The sequence below is a fragment of the Varanus komodoensis genome, unplaced genomic scaffold, assembly GCF_004798865.1.
Source record: "Varanus komodoensis strain SLA01 unplaced genomic scaffold, ASM479886v1 scaffold23, whole genome shotgun sequence".
In the NCBI taxonomy this organism is placed as follows: domain Eukaryota; kingdom Metazoa; phylum Chordata; class Lepidosauria; order Squamata; family Varanidae; genus Varanus; species Varanus komodoensis.
This window is the reverse complement of record NW_025335627.1, coordinates 14,791,290-14,813,701: the sequence shown is the minus strand read 5'-3', so window position 1 is coordinate 14,813,701 and position 22,412 is coordinate 14,791,290. Positions and strand designations below refer to the sequence as shown.

The 22,412-nt window shown below is 45.0% G+C and overlaps 1 protein-coding gene across 8 annotated transcripts in view; it reads right to left on the bottom strand.

The window, feature by feature from the left end:
* Nucleotides 1-22,412, bottom strand: part of ERBB4 (erb-b2 receptor tyrosine kinase 4) — a 935,345-nt gene that overhangs the window by 422,568 nt on the left and 490,365 nt on the right. For all 8 annotated transcript variants that reach the window (XM_044432044.1, XM_044432045.1, XM_044432049.1 and 5 more), the window contains one exon: nucleotides 20,269-20,455. In XM_044432044.1, coding sequence (XP_044287979.1) covers nucleotides 20,269-20,455 — 187 coding nt within the window. The remainder of the gene's footprint in view (nucleotides 1-20,268; nucleotides 20,456-22,412) is intronic.

The window sequence follows — 22,412 nt, the reverse complement described above, 5'->3', positions numbered from 1 at the left end:
ATTTGTCAAGGATAAACAAAGCCAATTTAGAAGGAAGGCAATGCTCCCGGAGACAAGCACAGGCAGTTCGAGCTGAGGGCAGTGCTTCTGGTATCACTGCGCATTTCCTCTGAGGTCATGAGCTGTTTCGGTCCCTTTCAGCCCTGCACTCATGACAAGGAACACACTTGAAACTGGGGAAAAGTGAATTTGCACACAGTTCCCATTTTGCGCATCATTAACCACCAAGTCTGGATGTCAGAAAGTGACTGATATAGTAGGAAATGATAAATGCAAAGCTCTATGGATAGCTGGATCCATGCCAATTAACCAATTATTCAACTTCTTTTTGTTTTTGTTTTAAAACATTCATTACCACTTTAATCTTCAGTAAATTACTTGCTTCACATATCAGGATTGTCTGTAGCCCATGCAGTGTACTACTGTTTCTGCAATGAAAACATTGTCTTAGGTTCCTAACAAAAACCTTAGCAACTAAAAACTCTTGTGTATTGTGATGGGTAATCTAATGATTTACAATGTAATCCAGTGGAGGAAGTCACAGAAAATTCTTCCATAATGAATGTTCAGAAAGCTGGGCTGGTTGGCTGGTTTGAAGCTTCAGTTGCTGGGAAGCTACAGCAGGGTAGCATAGTCCATCACTCCACGCTGAAGAAAGTTTCCCTTGCCAGAAAGCTATCTCAAATGTCACAGAGTTTCTACAAGGAAAAAAGTTGGCAACCCTAGAGGTCTTTGACAGTTTTTTTTCTAATTAGCTGATAACAGAGAAGAATGTTTAAGAAATTTCATCAGCAAGTGAAGGCACTGAGAGACCCAGCACAAATATTTGGGATGCTTTAAGAACACTGAGCCTCAGCACCCCCCACCTCAGGAAAAAGTGATCACTTACAGAGGCAGGTGAGCAGAGGACACTGAATAAAGAATAAGGAAACTAAAGGCTAGTTAAAAGTCATATTTCCCATTACACTTTTATTAAGACACTCTGGTGCCCCCCAGATGCTGATAGTCAATTTATTATCTGATTAGTATCTACTCTTTTCTAGCCAAACTTAAGTCAAAGGTCAAAGGATTTGCAGTTCTGGACTACAAAATAGAGTTTTAAAATCATCAGCAAGAACAAAATGGATTTAAACATTTTAAAATCCTCAATATTTACTTATCGGGGGATTATCTGCACCACTATAAAAGTGATCTTCCACCCATATGATGCTTTGGGGCTCAGAGTCTGGACCTGCCAGCTGTGACTAATAAACCTGCAATTCTGTTGAGACTAGAATAGGAAACATGTCCATGTCTTCAATACGAGCCGCACTTTCAAAACTCCTTACCACTTGTCCCAGCAAGGTTTGGGCTGGGCAAAGCCATGGGCATGTGACAGGGGAACAGCATGTTCCCCTTGACTTTGTACAATGCCTCATTCTGCAGAACCATTTCCAGGAATGCAGCTCGTGTGCTGCAGAGGAGGCAATGGCCAAACTGCCGTGCACTCACACCATTCCTCCCGTATCCCAGTCTCAGGGAAGAGAGATGGGGCAGCGGCCTGAGTCATAGTTAGCCCCTCTCCTTGGCTGCATCCCCTGCATTTCGCCCAGCTGATGGTTCCAAAGGGAGTCCCAGAAGTCAATGGGAATGCTGGAGGATAACATCCTCTCACATGTTGCTGACAAGACATGAGGAAGGCAAGAGCTGTAGCATCGCATGACATGCAGGCATTGCCTGTGTGTTCACCAAAAGTGAGTGCAAGGAAGTACCCAGAGATGATGCAGTTAAGAAATAGACCACAAATCCTAATCCTGCCCAGGAAATCCATCGGAAGAGGACTGTATTAAGGCAAACAGTGGGTGGCCAGTCTCAGAAGTTCTGAATGATAATAAAAATTACTCTCAAGTTCCCAGACAAATTCCACATGGTGCCTGTGTTCCTTTTTAAATCCTAAACTATATGAATGACACTGACAAATGGTTTATTCTTTTCTCTTATGTATAACAAGTAAAGGATAAAAAATAGGGAACAAGATAAAAATATAGACCACATAGAAACAGATCTGAATGCCGTGAAAGATAAGGATGCTAGTGATGCCACCAAAAATTATTTTGTAAGTATTAAATCCATGCTATGAATCTAGGCTGTTCTTAATTCTCATATGTACAAAAATTCCTGACATCCTGGGTTCACCACCACTGAAATACACTTGTACTTAAAATTGAAATGTATTGCAAATTATTATTTCCTTCTTTACTGTGCCTGCCTAGCCTGCTTGGATGGCACGAGTCAGCAGAGGACCGTCACCAGACTTCACACCGACTCTGATATTGCGCCCTTGAACCCTTTAGCTGCTCATGGATCAGAATGCTTATGCTGCTGGCAAATTGTCAGGATGATCTCTGACTTTCTGCCGGAGAAGCAAGTCCATTAAGAACTTGACCCGCAGCAACTGGCCATGTAGGAAGAGCAGCCACGGTCATTTCTATCTATCTCATTAATACGTTTACAGCCCCGAAGGATGGCGCAGTGCAACGGATGGGTGGGCCTCATGCCCAGCGTATGCTACGGTGGTGCGCATGCACTGACATGTGGCTACATTGGAAAGGGCAGAGCACCAGAGCAGCTTCCATCCAAGTTTATGCCATGGGACCTCCCAATTCCAAGCCAACAGGGGGTCAGTTTGCCAGTCTTTTCTGTAGCTCACTTTGATTTTGTGCAGTCCTTTGAAGTTGGCTTTAATTCATGCTTTTACCATAATCGATTCATGCCACCACAATAGAAGTCCGGCAAAGACATGACTGGCACCCGCATTATATTATTTTAGGCCCCAGGTAAAACCTGTTTGTTCGTCTGGATATTTTGAACAGGCTTATTTCAAGCTCGTCACTGTGTGCTAGCCGTGTGATGCATTGCCTGCCTTGTACTGCTGTAATAGTTGCTCTTTTGATTGCTTCTATTGTATGCTGTGTGCCTGGATGTTTTTGTATGCTACTCTGCTATCGTACAAGGATGGATGCTACACTAATATTTCAAATAAAATAAAGCAAAAACAAACTAAGGGGTTAACATGTGCAGCTTTGAAATGTGTGACAAATAAAAGCAACTCCACATTACTTTACGCAGGCTTTATTCAGCACAGCTTTAAACATGAGCCCTTTTCTCTTTTCAGAAATGAAACCCTTGCTCACAGTCCTGATTCTTAGTTCGTCCATCTCCCACTGAACCTTCTTTTAGACAGTCATGGATGACTGTTTTGCCACTCTTTCCATTATGAGATATTATTTATTTATTTATTTATTTATTTAAAGTTTTTTTATGCCATCCCATCACTAAAAGTCTCTGGACAGCTTACAAAGAACAGAAAACCAAAGAACAAAGCAAACCATAACAACAACAACACACATAATATTGAGTCAAACATGTGCCAGTTTTGCAGGATGAGACCTAAGCAACCAAGCAAGCCCACAGTAAGAGAACTCACTCGGGGATAGTCTGGTCACATAATTTAACCCCCTGAATTGATTTGCTTAGAAACAGCCTCACGGACTTCATTGGGAAGTCTGCCAGCTAATTGGTTTCAGAAAAGCAGCCAAATTAAGATAATGCATAACTATGACACCCTGCGAGGCATGTATTGAAATGCATCGAGAGCACCAGGGACAGAGCAGTGGAGGAAAAATATGCTATGTCTGGAAGAAGTTTGGCTGTTAGCTCCCCAGGCTTCTGCTGGGGAAGACAAGTGGCGGTGCGGAGCCTGACTCTGTGCAAATGCATGCTCAGGGCTTCTATGGAGACCAGCTGTTATGGCAGCCTCGGAAAGAGCTAGTATCACCCAAAGCAGCACCCAGCAGGAATAATGTGTTAATATGACATTTATGGGAGCAAATTAACATAATGCATGCACAATGCTGCCAGAAATGAGAATAGCTTCCAGAGTATTACGGCATATTGTAATATGAAATATACTCTGCTATGGGTAATGTCCTACAAGTGGATAATATGTGTGTTGATAAGTTGGAAATTAGACTGGATGCTGCTACTGGTATTTGAGGAAGGCAGCAAAGTCAATTTCTCTTCCAACTTTCTCTAGCTCACAGGCATATACTACCGAGCCATATACTATCTTGGAAAACACTTTCATTTCTCTCCCGACATCATCTAGATAATATTCACACTTACAAGGCATGTTTACAGAATTCCTCATTCTGAATTTCCCCTCCAGTTCTGTGGCCATGAATGTCTTGATCTTACCTGAGGACTGGCAGAGACGTGTGAAAGGACTGCCAAGATCCTGTGCCTTTATTTATAGACCTTGCCCAGACTATCGTATCTGCACAGTGCCCTGCAAGGGCCACTTTATGTCTTTCATCCCATCTATTGGTTCCTATGTGTGAGCACACATGTCATTTCCTTGGCCAAAATGCCACCTGAGGCACCTGAATAACATGCACTGTAAAAACACAGAACTTAATATATGGATTATTATTATTATTGTTTTGTAAATTCTCCAAGTTTCTAGGAGGCAAGCAGAATAGAACTTGGGGCATGGAAATGGGATGAAATGATATGGAGGGCACCCATTAAGCATTTCCTTAACATTTTCTAGATTAAGCCAGGACAGATTATGTTTTCGAAAAGCGAAATTACTTTTCCCAGAGTAATCACTTCGTAAAATTGTAATGTGCATGTCTAAATTTTTGTAATGTCTTGCATTATGCACTGGTAGAGCTGTGCCCATGTAGAGTGATGTGCAGGTTTCTTTCAGCACTTTAATCTTATTTGGGCCATCAGAAAGAGCAGCACTCTGAAAGCACATTTGTTCTTTCCTTTACAGTTCAGAGGTCACATGTCAGATACTATTTTTCCTGTCCAAATCACTTGGATTCAGCTAACAACATTCCCTTACCTTGCAAAAGTGGCATCCTAGAGTATGGACTGACTAGGCTTTGCACATTGTGGTGTTGCTCAGGCCCTGTTTTCACTGAATTCTCAAATTATTGCTGATATATAGCTCTACAGAGAGCTTTTTTAATTTGCAAAAAGAGGGATTTTAAGTTTGATGTGTGTGGATGCAGACAATATATTGCAGTTAGGGAGGGGTGTTTTTAAACAGACTCTGGAAAATTGGGTGGGAGCGGGAACCATGCAGGCATCTGACTGCACTCAGTCAGCGCACGCTGGCAAAGGGCAAGTTCCGGCATGCGTCTGCTAGCCCTTGGGCTGCTCCCAGATGCAGCTCCGAGTACTGACCACAGCATTTTGCAGAGCTGCTGCTGCCAACCACCCAAATGCAGAAATAAAGTTCTCCATTTCAAATCAAGGTCAGCATCTTACCTCTTTGCGTGGAAGGGGGGGCAGCACCTTGCTGCTCCTGAATGAAAGCGATGTAGGATCTAAACTACATGATATCTCTTCTTGCAGCTATTTAGTGTTCCCTTTTCACAGCTGCTGAGCACAACCATGAAGCATGCCCTGTCTTCAGCTCATGCCCCACAAGCCTCTTAAAACTCTGTTTGACCTCCCTGAGATCAGCCCACATGACTTGACACTGAATCATGTAACCTCATAGCTGCACCCTCTGATAGCCACCGAGCCTCCCTTGATTCTCTGTCTCAATTTCACTGCAACTTTCTTCAAGATCCAGCTATGTCGCACAGCAGACCCAGATGCCATGGCGCGTCGAGAAAAGCATCTTACTGGCTGCATGTCACATGACATTATTTGGAAAAAGTACATTCTACAGCACGCCATCCTAGTACAATACCAGTTTCTCCAGATAGCCAGATTAGGAACCACACTGCTGCGATGCTGTACAAGGCAAGGCAGCAAGCAGAGTATTTTATTACATTATTGAGTTCAGTTTAAAAATCGAACAATGTCATGCCATTTTCTGAAAAAGGGATATTTAGGGCATGGGCTGTGGAAGGCTGTGCAAGGCCTGGAAACCTTTTCATTTTGTGGAAGGGTGAGAGGGGAAGAAGAGGTGATCAGCAGGCAGAATGCTGTGCTCAGGAGTCATTTCTGCACTCCGGCGGTACAGCCTTTGGGAGGCTCACGGCAGGGCTTGGTAGGGCCAAGCAATTCAGCATATGGGTTTCCCAGGCTCCCGCAGCATGAGAGGGTCAGCAGTAAATAAATGGCAGAGTTTGCTCCTCCTCCTCCAGGGCCCTGCTTCCCAGATGTCTTTGGTCCATAAATGCTGGCTTCCGGTCAACACCAATTCTTGTTACTACTCAAGGGCCACATGACGGCTGTTTTGGGCAGGACAAGGGAAGGTCTCCCCAGCAGCCCGTGGCGGAGTCAACACGCCTCTGTAAGATGACAAACTGCACCTTCCTGGTCATGCAAAAGGGGATAGTGCTGATCCCCAAGTTCTTGCACTGGGCTCTTTCCCTAGGCTCAGCTTCACAACCTCCTCCCTGCACAGGCAGAAGCTCTGTACAGTGTCCACTCAGTCACCCTCAGCCTGCTAGGAATATCATGTACGGTGCCCCCTGGCTGGGAACAATTGCTATCCCCCAGCAGAGAAGGAAAAGAAAACGGAGCTTGGCTAATTCCAACTGACAGAAGCAGCAGGCAGTTCTCTGGAGAAGCATAAAAACAATCACAAGTGCTTGCTGATGATTAGCTGGACAGACACTATCTTGCTGTTACGCTGGAGAGAAAATGAATGCATATGTGTTTTAGCGCACTGGAGTGGGGGGAGTGGTTCAGAGGAGGCGGCCCCTAGAGCAATTTCAGAACATCAAATAAAAGAGCCTCCGGCGTGTTCTCCCCATGTGACACCTTTGTTCGTTCAGCCCCAGCCTGCAGGCACATTCTCTGTGACACAGTAAAGGCTCTTCACATCAGAAAGATACAAACACAAATGAATGGCCCGCCTGTCAGTTCATCTGCCCATCTCCATCCCTTTTAACCAATCACCTAATTTACTATGGAAAACTGTTGTGGACCCCAAAATATTTAGCATCAAGTGAGGGGAAAAAACATGCCTTGCAAATGTCACTGAGTGATCCAACAGGCGGTGAATGAAGCCGCCTGCCTGTTTGTGGCTAGAGGAACCGAGCGCTGTCTTGCAGCCTGTCTTCCGAGCCTTCTCTTGGTTTAGTTTAACTTTGGAATCTGCTGCATACACCCACACTCTCCCTTTGTTCCTCTGTGCTGCCTATTTCCATTCGTTAGCTGAGTAGGTTTTCTGTCTGTCTACTTTTTGTCTCTCTTAATATATTAGCATAGCTCATGCAGACCTTCTAGTATACATCCAAAGGAACTCAGCACGGGGAGATGTTTAGTTTGCATTTTAATACAACTTATCTAGCCTACTATTTTCAAACCAGAAATCATCATCTACCCTCCTATTTTCAAACCAGAAATTATCCTCCAAAGTTCACACTTCCCCAAATATTACAATCAAGGTCTCTAGTGCTCCATAATTAATATATTACAGAAAATAATGGTCAAAAGGCATTAGATTAGAAAAAATGTTCAGACATGTGCCCATAACTCAAAAAATGCCAAAAGCAATAGAAGGATGCACATACAATGCTTATGCAGACTTTAAAGATACAATTTCCCTAACTGAATGAACTGAACTGAAGTCTAGAGAAATTCTCAAAATTCAAGATGAGCTGAATGTAGGATGAAAGAAATTCTCAAAATTCAGGAGGTACTGAGCTTAAGATGGAGGGATGGGGGTGAGGGAAACCCAAAGTGAGAGATTCATCTGTTCCCAGAAAAACACAACCACACTGAAGGAAAGCACCACATTCCCAGTTCAGCAGCATTTCCTCTCGCTGCTTGCACCCACTCCTTGTGTTAAGGTTGGGTGACATGGGGGCATTTCGCTCCTACATCTGAGAGTATCTTGTTGAAATCTTTAATGCACAGCAGCAGCTTCCAGAAAAACAAACAAACAAAATGGGAGTCTAGCATAAATAAATAGTTAGTAGTGGATGAAGTAGCAGAAAAAGATGTACTGTGCTGGAAGGTACTTCCACAGCTTGTCCCTAACTAGTTGCAGGCTATTTGTATTCACATGATGCTGGGAAGTCTTAAGGAAAGACTATTTCACTTAGTTTAAAAGAAACTCTCGGAGTGTCTTTTTCCTTTGGGAGGAGACGCATTGGGGTGGGGGACAGAAAGACAGGTAGACAGACAGCTGACCTTTCCTTTTGCACTCTAAAGCAAGGTGACTTAATAGTTTGAAGCATTAGGAAAAGACTGAGAACAATACTTCCAGCTTCTGTTCCAGCTGAGAAACTTGGAAAGATAACTGGCCCCCTATCCCACTTCAGCCGCAAGCTTTGCCAAATTACAAAATGTCGCTTCCAGCTAATTTACACTGCTCAGCCAATGGCAGGAGGGCTGCCGTAAGTAGAAGCACTTTCAAGGCTCACAGGAGCAGAGTATTTTCAGAGGCTGATAACCTATAACTCACTTTTCATACACACACAGCTCCAGCAATATCGCAACTGAACTATCATCTTGGGGCCCCTGTGTGTAGAAAAGAGAGATACTTCGAAATGCTTATGCACATGCCAACGGATCCTTCATGAACCACAACTTGGAATAATAGTCAATGTTCAGATTGCAAAAAAACCCAAATACACTGTGTGACCTTCCTTCTCACCTGCACCTTTGGAATGCAATCTGAGGTTCTCTGTCTTGATCCCAGTTTTCCAGGCAGGAAGACATTCCACGAGTGGCACAACAGAACTTAGTTTCCCTTAGTCAAGAGGAGACTGAACAACTGCAGCATCACTACAATTGGTAAATAAATTACCAATTACCATGCAGAGTGTAAGCAAATCAGATACACTTGCATATTGATCCACAGGGTACAGCTTAACTATTACATGCCCAGAGCTCTACAGACTTCCAGCTGAATCCAGCTACAAGCATTCAGCTTTCTCTCCATACTTGCCCATTCAGACTGTAAACTGACTTTTGAACTTTCTCTGTCCTACCGCAGGCCACAGGTGGTGTTTCTGTATTTTATAAAATGTATTTCATCTCAAAGGTATTTATATATTCTCTTTTTGATGTGTGGTTTCCACTATTTTTCCCATGTGGTGGAAAAACAGCTTTGCTAGCAGGGGGTGGAATAATTTTAAGTAGGGAAAAGGGTAAATAACTTTAATTTTCCATTCCTCCAATTATATTTACAGCTTATGAAGAACCTTTGGACTAAAACAAACCAATACCCGCTATCAATAGGAAGTTACACATGACTGTGTGCAGTGACTTATTTTGCCCTTAGCTTGAAATAATGTGAAAAACACAGTCTAAAATTTTACAGGATCAAAGAAACAAAAAACCCTTCTTGTTTTAGTGTGACCACCAACTATACACAGGCACAGACTTATTTGGATCCAAATAATTATATGACTAATTTTCCACAGCAAATAAAGTTCTGAATGCTTTAGGACACACAATAAAGATATTTAAACTGAATGGAAACTAAAAAAACAGTTTACAGTATAGGATGAGGGAGGGAAGGGTATTTCTGGTTGAGAACCAGATGACAACAATTCCTGTGGGCCTATTTGAAATAGCTATTTGGACTCCAACCCTCATATTCATGGAGAAATATTCCTTCTCTATTAAATGCATATGGTTATAATATGCAGACTGCCCCATTTGTATTATGAGATATATTCTTATTGAGAGACAACACTCAACAGTCACATTTATGTTCAACTTTAAAACAGGATTCCTGACTCAGTAAATCGCAATATTAATGTCCACAGCCTGTTTGCCCCTTCCTCCACAGGATAGCTTTTCCTGAAGCCAGAATTATGGTTCAGTGTATGCAAACTAGCCAGGATTATAAATTATCTTTAAACCATGGTTTGTCTTTGGTTGAAAGCTACAAATCCTTGTTTGTTGGGGTGCACAAACACAGAATCCTATTTACTCACTCTTATGAATGTAGGATAAAAGTGGGAGCAATCAGGCTGAATGCACTGTACATCTGCATTCGCTTTTCAAAAAGTGCAGTGTATTTTTTCCATAGCATGATCTCGCTCAGGGTGATAGCAACAAAAATAAGACCCTACATAAACTTGCTAGCTGCCCAAAGCACATTGTAAGTCCTTAGCATAACAACTTGCCCTGTTAAGAAGGGCATTTTGAAATACTAGCCATTCTTGTCCCATCTGCCCAAATGGAAAGATTATAAGGATACAAGTATTTAGATTAATAGAAAGTAAAACACTAAAATAGAATTCTGTTATGACAAATTCCATTGAAATCGCATGCTAAAAGGCACAGAGTCTTCCAGACTCATGTGTGCATTGTTCATTCATAGCTTCAAAAACTTGCACCCACAACTATCTTGGGGTTGACTGAATCCTGCACCAAGTTTCCATTGGTTTCCATTTCTAGTGTAAAAGCAATAATTTCAGGAGAAGCTTCTACAGAAAAACAAGACAGTCCCCACAAACTTTCTCAGTACTGGAATTGCAGGGAGTCCCTGGCTACCTGCCTTTTGTGTGGTATCCTTTTAGAAGGTTCTGGGGGAAGCCAATACTTGGCCTTCCCCTTTCTTCTGTGCCCCTTCATCTCTTGCTCCCCATACCCCATTGGAGCTCTGGGATGAGCAATCTGGTCTCCAGCTCTGCACAGCTTTGGTTCAACGAGCAGTTTATTCAGCATGGTCTGAAAGCTTTCCACGTTTTGACTCTTAGTGCCAGCATTTATGTAACCAAAATGGTGCTATCATCATGCAAAGGGGAGATATCACTAGGTTTTGTGGAGCTCTCAGGCTTGCAGGAGTATAAATAACTGGTGGAGAAAACTCCAAGCCAAACAGAGACTGAGCATGTTCATTTACATGGATTGGTGATGGACTGTTTTGGATAAGATGGAGGGACATGATACAGGAAGTGGGGAGAAATACAATGGCTTTAATCATGAACAGCAAAATTCCACACTGCAATATTTTGTGGCAAGTCCTCAACTAAGTAAGATTTAGGAATGTCAACATTATTTATTATCCATGTATTAAAGACAGCATTAGAAGCAACAAAAATAACAAGAGAACCCTACATAGATGTGAATTACAATGGGGTGAATTGACAAAGAACAGTAGTGCATAAATAGTGCACTACTAACTATGATCTAAATGTTAGTTAAAATACAGTGAGCCAGCTGAGAGTTTATATTCATCTGTGGACCATGTATACACCAATCTGGAATTAGAGTCTGCCCCCCATTACCTGGAAGTCAGGCCGACAAACCACTGTGACAACCATTTCTAATGAGTTAGAATGCATAGCATTTGGAATGTAGTTTCTCTATCAGTAATGCAAGAGGGGTGATGGAGATTCACACTTCTCAGGACTTGGAAGAATTTATCACCCTGAGCTTAAATCAAAGGAGCTAATGTCATAAATTATGATACTTTGGGCAAGGGTCAGGAAATAAATAAGAAAAATATGCAAAACTTCTTCATAGATTTTTGTTGGACACTTGGCAGTATATCATTAGATATGGAGATAACTTTAAATTTGGGTTAAACTTAATTTTGTTAAGTTTAAAAGGGATTTTTTAATGAAAATACATCTTTTCACTGCTGGACAAGCAGATAAGAGAATAGACATACTGTATAACAAGGTGGGATCAATACTTATACACAAAGTAGTAATATAATGAAATTCCAATGTTTAGCAAAATTACACAATATTATAGAGAAAATAGATTGTTTGTAGAACTGTGAGTTTTTTGTTTTTTTAAAATGGAATAGCTGTAGCATGCACCACAGACTGTGATTTGCTGGGAAAATATATTAGCAATGGCGAAAGAAACCAAAGGAAGGGCAACTCATTGTCCTTCCCCAAAGGATGGTGATATGCTCTTTCCCCCCTTCTTCATTCTGCTTTTCAGAATAGGCCTGGGAAGAAATTCGGGTCATTCATTCATTCGTCCATTCCCTTCAGTTCACATTTGATTTTGCATTTTCCAACCAATACATGACCTGGAGCTCAGCTAGTGCTGAAGATTTGCACTTCGCCGCACTGACCCTCAGAAAGAAGCAGTCAAAGATTTCACTACAGAGTATTTCCTCTGAGGAAAGTACTGCAAAAAGGAAATACCCTTGAAAAGGAGTAGCAACCACAAAAAGTCTGATTAGGCAATCTTCTAAATATAAAACTAAACACCTGTGAGTTTCCCCACCTGTTTGTCCTGCAGCTGTACCTTACCTAGGCAGTGTGCTAGTTCAAGACATTTCCTTTCGTAGAAGTTCACGTGATATTTCCATACCTGGCTCGTGGTGCAGCTAGGGCCAGACCTCAGTATGGAACTCGCTCTTTGAGCTCCCAGATGAAGCCCCTTCCCCACATACATGTTTGTGCTCCCCCTGCAATGATACCCCGACCTCCCACACAGTGCTCCAGTCACTTTCCGCATCACCATCCCTCGTGCTGCACCTTATATTCTTCCAAGGAAGCACTATCATGTATTTTTTTCTCTCCCTTTATATTTTGGAACCATTTGTAGAAATTCAGAGAAGAGATGCATGAACAGAATCCTCATTTCTCCACATACTCTCTTGGGGGCCACAGTAGCCCAGATGCATGCTGGGAAAAGCAACCTGCTGGCCCTGGCTGCAGCATCACTCTGCACTTCCCCCGGATGTGTTTAGAAGTTTAAAAAGGAAAATGAGAAAGAAAATCAAATGAGAGAAACATGCAGTAAACTGGGAAGGAAAGAGTAAACATGGGTGGAACAAAGAGTGGAGAAAAAAAAGCACTGGGCTTGGGAAAGACCTTCCAGCCATTGCAAGCTGTGGGTTCTGATGATGCTCTGTGATGTGGCTTGGGTTGCAGTGTTCTAAGCAGGGATCGGGTTTCTCAGGAACCAAGCAAGCAGGAGATCAGCACCATGGAAAGCTTCAAGCGGCACTGGAGCTGGGAGCGAAGAGTATTGTCTGCAAGGCATTTCAGTGCATGCCCCTGAGAAATACTGAGACTCAGACAGAAATGTGGTGGCAGTTAGGCTGACTGGCCTGCTGCTATACTCACTGTGGTCTTATATGGGCATGTTTTAATAATCTCAGGAGGTAATGCCTTGGGTGGCTGTGTTTTGCCAGTGTCCTTCTGTCTGAGTTCTCAGATGCCTGAGGAAGGCCATGCCCTCCCTCTGGATGCCGACAGGGCAGTTCCTGGGACCTTTCTATATCATGGGGAAGTGGTAGCCTCCTGGCATCTCTCCATGGCTAGTCATCTTTCCTCCTTGAAAGACAAGGAGGAAAGTTGATCCTCTGGAGGTTTGGCATCTTGGTCTGTGACGGGTCAGAAAGCTTCAGCTCTGGGGTGGTGTAGAAATAAATAAAATAAAATGATACTAATAATAAGAGAAGTAGCACCAGTGGGTAGGGAGGAAAGAGAAGAGAGTGAGAAAAGAGAGGAAGAGGGAGAGAGACAGAGAGAGCACCCCTAAACCTTAGCATTGCTACTGCCCTGGTGAGAACCAGCACTTTAAAAAACTTAAACAGAGCTGCTTCATTTAGTTGGCCCAGCTATGGTATCAAATGAAAGGCACTATGTTGACGTAAGCCCACATTCTGCTTTAAGAGAGGTTACAGCTCAGTTCTGCAGTAGCAAGATCATAGCAGCAAGCAGATAAAGACAGGCTAACTCTGAAATATGCCATCTTGGGGTGAGCTCATTTGCAAACACCCTGCGTTTGAGAAGAGTGGGGCTTCTTTATTGAAGGAGGGAGGCCTATTTTCGAAACTAGCCAAAATCTCAGGGCAGTGCCACAATTTCTCAGAAACTCAAACACAACATCGTCTATAGCCTATATTATTATTGGCACAGACTTACCTCTGCATGCCTTTGTCAGCCAGGCTGAGTAGGGAACGGGACATGAGCACACTTAATCTGCACACATGGATTAGCAGGATGCCAGAGTCAAGAGCACGAAACTGGTAGTGTCAGAGCCACCCTTTTAATTATACAGCACAGTAATAATCCTTCAAAGACAACGTACCTAACATAATTAGATATGAAGGGTGGGATGTCTTGTTCTTGTAGTGAAAATCAAGGCATTTACTCTAACTAATCCCTTGTCTCCAAGTTCCTATCATTGCAAACATGTAAACCTGTAAACACCTTTATCTTCCTCATATTTTTTAGTCTGGGGAATCATATCAGACAACAATCAGCAGAGGGCAGGTAGCACGGATAATTTGTGCAAATTCTGCTATACAGAAGCATCCACACTTGGTCACTGACCATCGTTTGGAATATGAGCCAGTGATGTTTGCATGCTTCTATTCTGGGAATTCGTGTGGCCATTGCCCTACAGGGGGTGCCTGCATGGGGCTTATTCTTCTGACTCAATGGTGCTCACTGCCAAGCCCCCCGCGCCATCATTTGCAGGATCAAATGTCTCTCTGACTGTGGCTAATGCAGGCAAACTGTGGCACACTCCTTGCCTCACACAGTTTGGTGAAGTAGGCCCGGAGTTATGGGCCCATCCAAAAAGCAAGGTCACAGAACAGGCGAGTGCTCAAGTGCCAGGTTTCAGGCCAAATTAAGCAGGGAGGCAGGAGCAGCCAAAGTGCAAGCAAAGTCAAAGCACAGTTAAGAAGCCGGACACACTGCAGGGTCCGGCCGCAGAACCAAGCCGGAATCCAGTGCTCTTTAGTGCAGAGGGTCAAACGCCAAGGCAAGGCAAGGTTTTCTGTACTGCGTAAGGCAGTGGCGCTTTCAACAGTGGCTGGGCAGACATTGAAGGCGCCTGTTGCCAGAGTCTGCAGAGCCTTGCAGTACATAATTGCTCTCTGGTCAGAGCCCTACTCATGTGGAGTGCATTCTAATTGTATATTTTAAGATGCATCCTTCCAGGCAAGGGAGAACCTTTCAGCATCCCTCACAATCCCGTTTTTAACCACCCTGGACAGTTTGGTGTCATCAACAAACTTGGCACTTCACCACTCTCTCCTGGTTCCAAATTGTTTATGAATATGTTGACAAGCATTGGCCCTAATACAAAGAAAGGCCTGTGGGACTGCTTCTACCCTTCTATTGGGAGAAATTATTATTTAATTCCACTCTCTGTTTTCTACTCTTTAACCAGTTACTAACTTATAAGACAGCCTCCCCTCATATTCAGGAGTTTGCTCAGGAGTCTTTGGTGAGGGGCTTTGTCAAAAACATTTGTACATCCAACTGATCCTCTAACCCTATCCAGAACAGATTGAACAGTCTTAGAAGAACCATGGTTAGAGGATGGTCAGAGGAACCATCCACTAACAAGATCTCAGTTTTGTCAGGATTGAGCTTCAGTTTGTTAGCTCTCACTCATCCAGTCCATTTTCATGGCCAGGTACCAGTTTAGGACATTCACAGACTCTCCTGATGCAAATGGAAAGCAGAAATAGTCATGTGTCATCAGCATACTGATGGTAATACACTCCAAAATGCCAGATGACCCTCCTCAGCCATTTCATGTAGATATTCAATCGCATGAGGGACAGAAGAGACTCCTGAGGAACTGCATGCTGGAGTTAAATAGGGTTTAAAAACATTTTCCAAGCACCACCTTCTGGAGATGACCCTGCAGGTAGGAGCAGATCCCCTCTCATCCAGCACCCCCCACTCTCACCTCAGAGAGTTACCCCAAAAGGATACCATGGTTGAACTCTAGGATGCGACCCTTCTGCACTGGGTGATCCATTAACTTTTACTTTGGGAATAAGGCTGAGAATTCCATCTTTTGCCACCACTATCCACCTTAATTCCTCTGAGACTGGTACCTTGTGGAGCTTGCTGTTTCCTGAATACATGCTTTGTTGCTGAGGATATAAGGGAGCTGGGCCTGACAGGAACTTACAAATGAAGGGATACAGAGCATGTTCAAACTCCTGTGCAAGTAGCACCGAATATGCAGAGGACTGAGTGTGCACGTGGGCCCAATGGACATGATCCTGACTCCAACCCTAGGAGCATTCATTTTAATGAACAAATGGAATAGGAATGATATCTGTCCATGACACACACACCCCTTCACTATGACTTGAAAGATACCCTCCAAAGCTTTTCATACTGCAAATAAAGAATTAAATAAATAATTTAAAAACCCCTCTATTTAATTTGAGCTTAATGCTTAATGAAGATAGTGGATAAAGTCATATCAGTGAAACCAAAAACATGTGAGCATTGATTGTTAAAATTTAAAAAATGATTAAAATCTGCCAACATGAAGAAAATAGACATTTGCAAACCAAAACCAAAAGGTACTCCTGCAGAAATAGAACAAATGATTTGATTTAAATTCCTCTTAAAAGCTAGATTTCAGACCTGAAGAAATCAGAATGCGTCTGATTTTCAGAGAACCATTTTCTGTCTGGTATGGAATCACAAGGTTCCCATGGCTTATGGGGTCAGAGATGGTTGCTGGCTCCACGAACTGGGCACATAGGCAGCTCCTGGAGCTGCTTCAGCTCACAGAGGCAAAAGTTAAGTTCTCCACCAAGCTGCTAGCCATGGAGGGCCTCACTATGCATTCAGTGGTTCTGTAAGAAATCTGGCCTGGGATGTCCTTGAACAGATCAGCCCTCTCTCATAGTCCCTGTTTGCAGGGAACCTCCAAAACTGCAAGGATGTGGAACTGAAAGCATTCTGCCTGGACAAAGCTGTGCCAATTGCAGGGCTTGACTTGCACAGCTGTAGTGCAAGCCAATCCCCTGGCCATTAAATATATGAGCTGGAGAATATTGCCTGGACCTTGATGTATGGACATGTTTCTTGGGTCAACTGCTGCTGTGAATATGCCAGGACTTGCCGAAAGAAAATGATAGTCTAAAATAATGGACCTTGGACTCTAGCTAAGCCACGACCTCAGGAGGGCTTATCACACTGACCTGAGAGAGTGTCACCATGGAGAACTGGTATTTGTCATGGTCCTCCGGCTGTAATCCAGCAAGCATTGCATGCAATTAATTTTAATGGGGCTCAGCAGGAAGGAGGGCACCGGGGACCGTAACACTGATAAGCGAAGCACAAGCCTTTGCGCGGCCTTTGGACTAGACATAGGCAATTAGGCACGGCACAGCACTGCACACACTGAAGGGAGAGGGGGAAAGGAGACTTGCCTTCCCTGCTCACTGCCAGGGCAAGCAGTGCTTGCAGGTAATTATGCCCCTGTGAGCTCCTTGTGCTGGGATGCACAGGTCTGGCTCAGAGGAAGCAATGAGCCAGGGATGAGGAACCACTAGTTCCCAGAGGCTCCCCTGCGGCCCTGAGGAGACGTGGGCTCCCTCCCCATGCCCTGCCCCAAGACCCATCACAGCCCTTGGGGAAGAGCCTGGCAGGGCAACCCCACAACTGTCTCCAGTGAATGATCCAAGATAATAGGGAGAGTCACCCTTTAGTCACCCCACCCATTTGGAGGGAGGGGGCGTGCCAGTGCAATGGGCGTGCTTCACCCTCCCTAGCCCTGTCAGTGTGGGATGGTGCAGGGGCGGTGAAGCTGCCACGGAGCCACTCCGCTACCCTCCTACCTGCACCGGCACTTGATCTTGGCCAAGGCAGCAGCCAGAGCGCTGATCCAGCCGCCATCTTGGTCAGGGCAGCCTTGCACACTCTGTGCCTTCCACTGGAAAGGAGGCATCCTGGGTGAACCAGCCATGCCAAGGCAGAGCCGGAACACTCCAGCTCCTGCCCCAGTCACGGTGGCTTTGCCCATCCTCCCCCAGGCAGTGCTTTGGACCAAACAGGGGATGCCAAGAGCTTAGCAGACCCCTGCCGCCCCCCAGTCTGCCAGGTTGGGAGGGATCATTTGCTCCAGTGACCCAAAGAACCTCCTCACCCCTGCACTGAACCACAACAAAATGCACACTCCTTTCTCATCCCATTGCAGGGGTGCAAGGCAGCTGGTAGCATCTGCTTCCGCTGGTAACTAAATGCAGTTCGTTGTTTTGGCCAAACAAAGAACTTCACTTTGTTTCAAAACTGTGTTTTAGCCAAACAAGCCAGGATCAAAAACCACTGGTGTAAAATTAACTTGTTCAAACATACCACAGTCAGCCACAGCCCTAGATGGGCCCAAACAAGAAGCACCATGGGAGTAGATGACCACCCTGGAGCAGGGAAGAAGGAATCATGGAAGCCCAAGGCTTATTTGCAGAACATCAGACTATGGCTTAGTGTTACACAGGATCATGTGGTGATGGAAGTCCATCCTTGACACACTCCAGAGATTTTGGGCTCCAACATCCATAATGTTTGATAGCTGACTAAGGGTGTTGGCAGCTGCATGTAATTCAAAACCTCTTGCCTTTTCCTGGTGTAGGAGAACTGTAGGCAAGGAATGATGGATCCCTTGCCCAAATGAGACCTCTTGAAATTGTGCTTGAAAGCAGTAACCTGCCAGAGTGTTTGGTAACAACATGTATATACATGCGCACACACACATACATCCATATACAAATGCTCTCCCCTGTGCAATTATTTGTTTTCTTTTGTTTTACAGAAACACAAAGAACATGTGTAACATCCTGAAATCAATAATATTTAAGAAATAACCACACTCCCCTGTCCATTATTGCTTGTGCATTACTGGCAGGAGCTGATCTCTCCTCCAAAACTTTGGGATGCCTCCCAAGTGAATATGGTGCTTTTCAGTGAGGCGTCTGCCTTCTTGTCTTTCCTCACCTTAGATGAGAAGTACCAGTGCAAAGACCTGCTCTTAGGTGTTATCAGAATAAGAAGCAGCCAACACAAGCACGGCACTCTCTCTCTTTGAGGGCTCAGTGTCCTCTCTTCAGGGCAGATCCAGCCCCATTTCTCACATTTATACTGAAGGAACAAGAAGGGAGGAACACCTGGGGGTGCTTTGCCCATACCAGGACTTACAAAGCACTGGAGATGCAAGATAATTTCTCCATCCACCCGTGGGCTGACTCATTAGGGAAGAGCAGCCGCTCCAGCTGCTGCAGTGCACGTGGCCACCTGAGACTGTGATGAAGCAGGAATGTCATCAGTTTAAATAAATATTTGGTGATTCATTGTGTGAGTCCTAATCAATACACTGCATCTGCATAAGGTGGCAAATGGATAAAATCATTATTTTCCTCTTTTTAGCTTTCATTGATTTTAGGTGATGCAGCCATAGATTCTGGAAGACTGAAAAGGTGGCTCATAAAACTTAGGTACTGGCAGGAGAACTAGTAACATATGCTGGTCGTTTTAGCATGTTGGCCCCATATCCTTTCACTTTTGTCCTGCTGTTTTGCCCACCCCCCACCCCCTGGGAGAGGGGTCCTCCCTTCTTCAATGTAAGTCATCTGGCCTTCAGTCGTCATGCTTTCAGCAAGCTCAATCTGCACAGCACAGCCAAGCCAGGGCTGCCATGGCGCCCACTGTGCAGGAGGCTTCTTTCGACAACCCACTGCTGGGGACATCCTTCCCCTCCACCATGCACTGCCCTGCGAATGTTATCAGGCGATGCAGGGAGGAAAGCCCTGGTAGTCCGAGTCCTTCGCATCCAAATGGCCAGCTCTTCCTAGTTCTGCCGCACTGAGAAAGTGCTTCAACGTTTCCATAATAGTGACAGTGGATACTTATTACCTCCCAAAGCAAAAACTACCCCCTTCAATATTTTATTAACACCATCAGGGAACTATATTACCCATGCGAAACATTTGTCCTTTGAATTTTAGCACTGTACCCTGCAGCCTAAGTGTCAAACAAACATAAATACTGGTAGGGACAAGGGGTTATAGTAGTGACATCAGAAGGAGCCTGGTTTACAGTGAAGAGGATGTCTACACTGCAGTCAATTAATTCTAACTCCACCAGGCTTCTCATACCTCGGGCCCGTGCACAATTAGCTAGTTGCAAATCCCATCGCCTTCAACTTATTTCCAAGTGAAGCAGAGCATTAGACACTTGTTCTGGCATACCTCTAGAGGCTTCAGGCCACCGCTGTGTCAACATATACACATTGTGCACACAGGACTGAAATGGAAGCATTCCTGTCCCTGCTGCTTAGAGCTATGGAAGTTGCTGTTTTCTGGGGACCAGTAAGGAAGAAGGCATAAAGGTTAGCCACATTTCTTATACAGAGGGGCTTGATGCCTTGAATCGATGGCAGGCAAGGGGCAATGGATGAAGGTGTCCCCATTGCTGCCCAGACCGCTGCCTCTCAGGGGCCATGGCAGGAAAAGATGACTCTACAGAGATGTCTTTCCTGCAGCTTAAATTACTGGGATCCTTCTGGGTTCATCTTCTTCCAGATGAGATCAAGTACCACATCGCTAGTTCTCCTTACCAGTCAGGTTCTTCAGCCCAAGCCGCCTGAGTCCAAAGCTTCCATCCTTTTTGTAGTTGAGGAAGATGGCCAGTGCAGAACGGTCCTCATAGAGCTTTGTTCCACGAATGATACGCAGGTTCTCCAGTGGAAGGTATTCAAATTGATTCAGAGCAACCAGGACATAGCCTGTGACTTCTCGGATAGACTGGAAAAGACAACGGCATATTTCCATCACTTATTAAAATATTTCAAACTGGCTTGTCATTTCAAAATCTCTCTGAGGCTACAAAGCATGATAAAGTCAATGCATTGCTTGAAAGCAGACTTAAAATTCTGTGCAACAGCAATATTTAATAAAAATATACCAAAACCACCCCCACAGTCTTTTGTGAAAGGGATGATATTGCTTAGCACCTAAATGCCTGCAAGGAAGGAGTAAGGCAAACTTCCCCAGGGAAGGAGTCCACCCCTTTGGCATCAACACAGAGAAGGATCTGTCCCATCTCACCACCCAGCATCCTTCCGACAGAGAGGACACAATTAACAGAGCCTCCAAACAAAACACAGAAAGGTTTGCATGCATTAGAAAAGTATATTGTATTTCCAGCATGAGCAGAGGGTGGGGCTGTTTTAGGCCTCCATAGGATATAACAGAATTAGTTAAGAGTGATCTCTCCAGACACAGAGGGTACATTCGTGAATCCTAGAATAAACTCTCCTGGATTTATTGCATTCACTTTTTTGCATTGCAAATTTGGCAGCCAAACTGCCAAGGTCAGTTGTTGTAAAGGAGGCAGTCTTAGAAAGCAGTCCTGAACACACCTGGTAGAGCAGTGATGGCGAACCTTTTAGAGACCAAGTGCCAAAGTGCAACCCAGAACCCACTTATTTATCACAAAGTGCCAACACTGCAATGAAACCTGAATACTGAGGTTTTAGTTTAGAAAAAAACAACTCATACATTAACATCTTTTGTCTTAAAAGAAAAACACAGTAACAGAGAGAAGGAGCCATGTTCACGTTCAGCGCCCCCAAGTCGGGGGATGCCAGGCTTGCTTGCACCCGGGCGCACCCACACATGCCCTCCCTCCCTTCCTCCCTCCTCACCCTCAAACCAGCCACCGGGAATGCTGCAGGAGCTTCAGCGGCACTTGAAAGTTTACCAGAGGGGCGGAATGGTGGGGAGAGAGGCCTAAACTAAAGGTGAGGAGAGGCTATTGCTGATCCCTTCCACGCTTCCGTCGGGATCTTCCTCGAGCCGCCCACACGGTGCTGCCAAGCCTTGGCGAGTGGGGTCGAGTAGGGGGGTCCCCGGCACCCTCCCAATCCTCTCACTTCGCAGCAGTTCTAGCCTCCACTTTTCCTCGTTTTGGCCTCCCTCCCCAGGAAGCGCCATATCGATCCATGGTGCCCTCTCTCTCCTCCTCGCTCCAGCTGCTGCTGCTGCTCCGCCGCCTCGACCCCGTCCTCACTCCCTTCACCCCGCCTCCCCTGCCCTGTGGCCACAGGCGTGGGAGTCCGGCCTGGGAGCGGGGGCGCGGGCAGGTGCACGGCTGCCCGGCTGCCCTTGCAGCTACCGAGTCAGCAGGGTCCCGCCACTGTGCTAGGAGGGCGGCCTGGGTGACAGCTCACATGCTGGGGGCCAGGAGGGAGGAGGAGGAGGCAGGAGGAGGGCGCCACCGCCAGCGCTCGGCACGCCCCCTCGCTGCTTCCTGCTCCCTTCCTGGTGCACCCGTTGCGGCTGTTGCGCCTGCCCCTGGCCACCTGTTCGATGCTGCCTCTTGCTGTGAGTCACGGCTAATGAGTGACGTTGTTTCCTGGCGCCGTTACTCTTTCCGAATATGGCTGCTGGGGCGATGCTGGAGTGACTTGGCTCGCGTGCCAACAGAGAGGGCTCTGCGTGTGCCGTGTGTGCCATAGGTTCGCCATCACTGTCCTAGAGAGTCACTTTCACTGAATGCAGTGGGGCTCACTTCTCAGGAGATGTGCCCTGATTCGCCCTGCAGGAGTCTAAAGCAATACATGTTATTCATTGGTTAAAATCTCACATTTCCTTCTTAAACACTAAGCCGCTGCCTTAGATGGACAAAATGTCAATAAAAATGAATGCTATAGTTGTGCAGTATTGAGCAGTTGACCCTGACAGAGTAGAGTCCTCATCT